Here is a 2,500-nt window from a genome sequence, read left to right on the forward strand (position 1 = left end):
TCCCTCGTCCCCCACCCACCTCGCCCGCCTCCATCCTGTCCAGGTACCTAGCGCGTCCCGGCGCGGAGGTTTAAAGACCCTTTGGGGGTCGCCCGTCCGCCTCGGGTCGGGGCGGTCGGGCCCGTGGGGAGCCGTGGAGGCTGGTCTTCCCGTGTCTCCTCCAGACTCCGCTGCCCGCCCCCCGCCGCCCCAGGCCGGGGCGCCGCCGCGCTTGCGCCCGCGCCACGGCCCTCCCCGGTTGCCGGGAGGGGGCTTGCCCGGCGGCTGCCGGGTGGTGCGTGAGCGTGTGCGTGTGCGTGCGCCCCGTGTCCCTTGGGTGTGTGTTGGGGGGAGGGGACAGGCGGGAACCCCCTGGGCGCCTGTGGGGTTGTTCCGAGCTCGCCCCGCGCGTCGTCCGCGTGGCGGGGCGGGCTGCTGGACTTGCCCTGTTCCAACCCTTCCGACCTCTCGGAGTCTGGTCTTTGTTGTCTCTCGCTGGCCGGCCGGAGGCACCCTTCGGGGATGTGCTGTGCCAGGTTGGGGGGGTCGCCCCTTTTCGGGGTTGGCCCTCCCGGCGATCACAAAAACTCGTACGACTCTTAGCGGTGGATCACTCGGCTCGTGCGTCGATGAAGAACGCAGCTAGCTGCGAGAATTAATGTGAATTGCAGGACACATTGATCATCGACACTTCGAACGCACTTGCGGCCCCGGGTTCCTCCCGGGGCTACGCCTGTCTGAGCGTCGCTTGCCGATCAATCGCCTCCCCCGGGTGGGTCTCTCTCCCGGGGGTAAGGCGCGGCTGGGGGTTCCCTCGCAGGGCCTGTCCCGCCGGCGCCCGCCCCTGCCCGAGTGCGCCCCGCCACGCCCGCCTGCGCGGCGGTTCGGTGTGCGGGGTCGTCTGCGGGCCGGGGAGAGGGTCGTCCTGGCCGCCGGGCCCTCCGTCCCCCTAAGTGCAGACGACGGTGGCCGCCGCTGCCGGCCCTCCCTCCTTCCTCCTCCTCCTCCTCCTCCTCCTCCCCGCCCCCTCCCCGGCCCCGTGTGTCCGGTCCCCGCCGCCTCCCTCAGCACCCCCCTCGCCCCCGCCTCGCCCCGCCGGGTCCGCTCGGCGGTGGCCTGTGTGTGGGACGTGGGAGGGCGTGGGACGGGGGCTGGGGGCCGGCGCCCGTGGGGCGGTGGCGTGGGGTGGTTGGGGGGGGGGGAGAGGTGGGGCTGGGGGGGAGAGGCCGAGGCGGCCGGTCGCCGCCCGCGAGAAAAGGGAAGGGCGAGGAGAGCTCGCGCCTGAGGGCCGCGGCCGCCGCCGCGGTCCCTCTGGAGGAGATCCCTCGTGCCGCACGCGGTCTTTGGGATCGCCGCCCGGGTCTCGGGAGGGTTTTGCGGTGCCCCGTGCCGCGCGGTCCCGCGGGCCGTCGTGGGGGGTGGAGGCGCGGATCCGGAGCGCCGTCGTTCTCGCCGCCTTGCCCCGGGCGGCGACCGCGGCGGTCCGGCCGTGGCCCCCTCCTCTCCCGGTCCGCGGCCGTGCGGTCGGGGGCCTGAGCCGCGGCCCCGCCCCCGCTCCCCGCCGGCGATCCCGGCCCCCTTTGCCCTGTCGGGGCGGCTCGCGCCGAGGCCGAGTCGCGCGCGGGGCTGCGCCCCGGGGATGCGTGCCCCGGCGGCGGCCCGCGGGACGCCGCGGCGTCGCCCGCCGCTGCGCGCTTCCCCCCGGGTTGCGGCCGCGCCGCACTGCGTGCCCCGAGCCCGCGTTGTCGCGGTGTTGGGGGGGTGTTGGTTCTCCGCGGGGGTCTCTGTGGCTGGAGGCGTGCCGCGCCGTCCGCCGGGCCCGGTCCGGGGCCGCGGTGGGAGCGCGGGGCACGTGGGACGTGTGTGGGGGGAGGCCGGGTGCGTCGCGTGGGGGGAAAAGGGCCGGCGGTCGGGGGCGACCGCCGCGCTCGGACCCCCCCCACGCCCGCGCCCGCTTCCCCCCCTCGCTCCCCCGCCCCGCGCCGCTCGCCGCGGTTCCCCCTCCGGGGTCGTCGCGAGGCGGCGCGTCCCGCGCCTCGGGCCCTGCCCGACCCCCCGTTCCTCGCCCCCCCCCTCCGCCTTCCAACCCCGGCAGGGCTCCCGCCTGTGCCGCCGGCCCGTGCTCCCGCCTGCCCGCCCGCCGTTCCGCCGTGTCCGTCCCGCGTGCGCGCACCCTGCCTTCCCCGTCCCCCCTCCCCTCCCGGCTCTCTCCCCTCCCGCGCTCTCGCTCTCTCTCTCTCTCCCTCCCTCCCTCGCGGAGGGTTTGGAGGGGAAAGGGGGTTGTTGGTGCGTTGGGGGGGGGGGGTCGTCGGTAGGGGGGGCTGGCGGCTCGGGCGTCGTTGGGGTGTTTTGCGTCGTTGGGTGTCGGCCGGAGAACCGGGCGGGTGCGGACCGCGGCCTCTTCCCGGGGGCCGGCGTTCCGGTCCTCTCGTCGCCCCTCCGCCCTGGCCTCGCGGGGCTCCTCCTGGCGCGCGCGCGCGCGCGTGCGCCCCTCCGAGACGCGACCTCAGATCAGACGTGG

The 2,500-nt window shown here is 76.9% G+C and overlaps 1 protein-coding gene and 2 non-coding genes across 3 annotated transcripts in view; 2 read left to right on the forward strand and 1 right to left on the reverse strand.

Annotated features, from left to right (window-relative positions):
- The window catches only part of LOC128776948 (basic salivary proline-rich protein 4-like), a gene marked incomplete at its 3' end in the record, with an annotated part of 11,545 nt that overhangs the window by 7,736 nt on the left and 1,309 nt on the right, over positions 1–2,500 (reverse strand). Inside the window, exon 3 of the mRNA XM_053901897.1 lies at positions 1,261–2,022. Within this exon, the coding sequence (XP_053757872.1) occupies positions 1,261–2,022 (762 nt within the window). The remainder of the gene's footprint in view (positions 1–1,260; positions 2,023–2,500) is intronic.
- LOC128776952 (5.8S ribosomal RNA) lies at positions 574–726 on the forward strand. The gene has a single exon (XR_008422067.1). It is a non-coding gene; the product is annotated as a 5.8S ribosomal RNA (ribosomal RNA).
- Positions 2,481–2,500, forward strand: part of LOC128776954 (28S ribosomal RNA) — a 4,643-nt gene continuing 4,623 nt past the window's right edge. Inside the window, exon 1 of the ribosomal RNA XR_008422069.1 lies at positions 2,481–2,500. This exon is cut by the window's right edge and continues 4,623 nt beyond it. This is a non-coding gene — a ribosomal RNA (28S ribosomal RNA).

The sequence above is a fragment of the Panthera pardus genome, unplaced genomic scaffold (assembly GCF_024362965.1).
Source record: "Panthera pardus isolate Hobbes unplaced genomic scaffold, ASM2436296v1 HiC_scaffold_144, whole genome shotgun sequence".
NCBI classification, from domain to species: domain Eukaryota; kingdom Metazoa; phylum Chordata; class Mammalia; order Carnivora; family Felidae; genus Panthera; species Panthera pardus.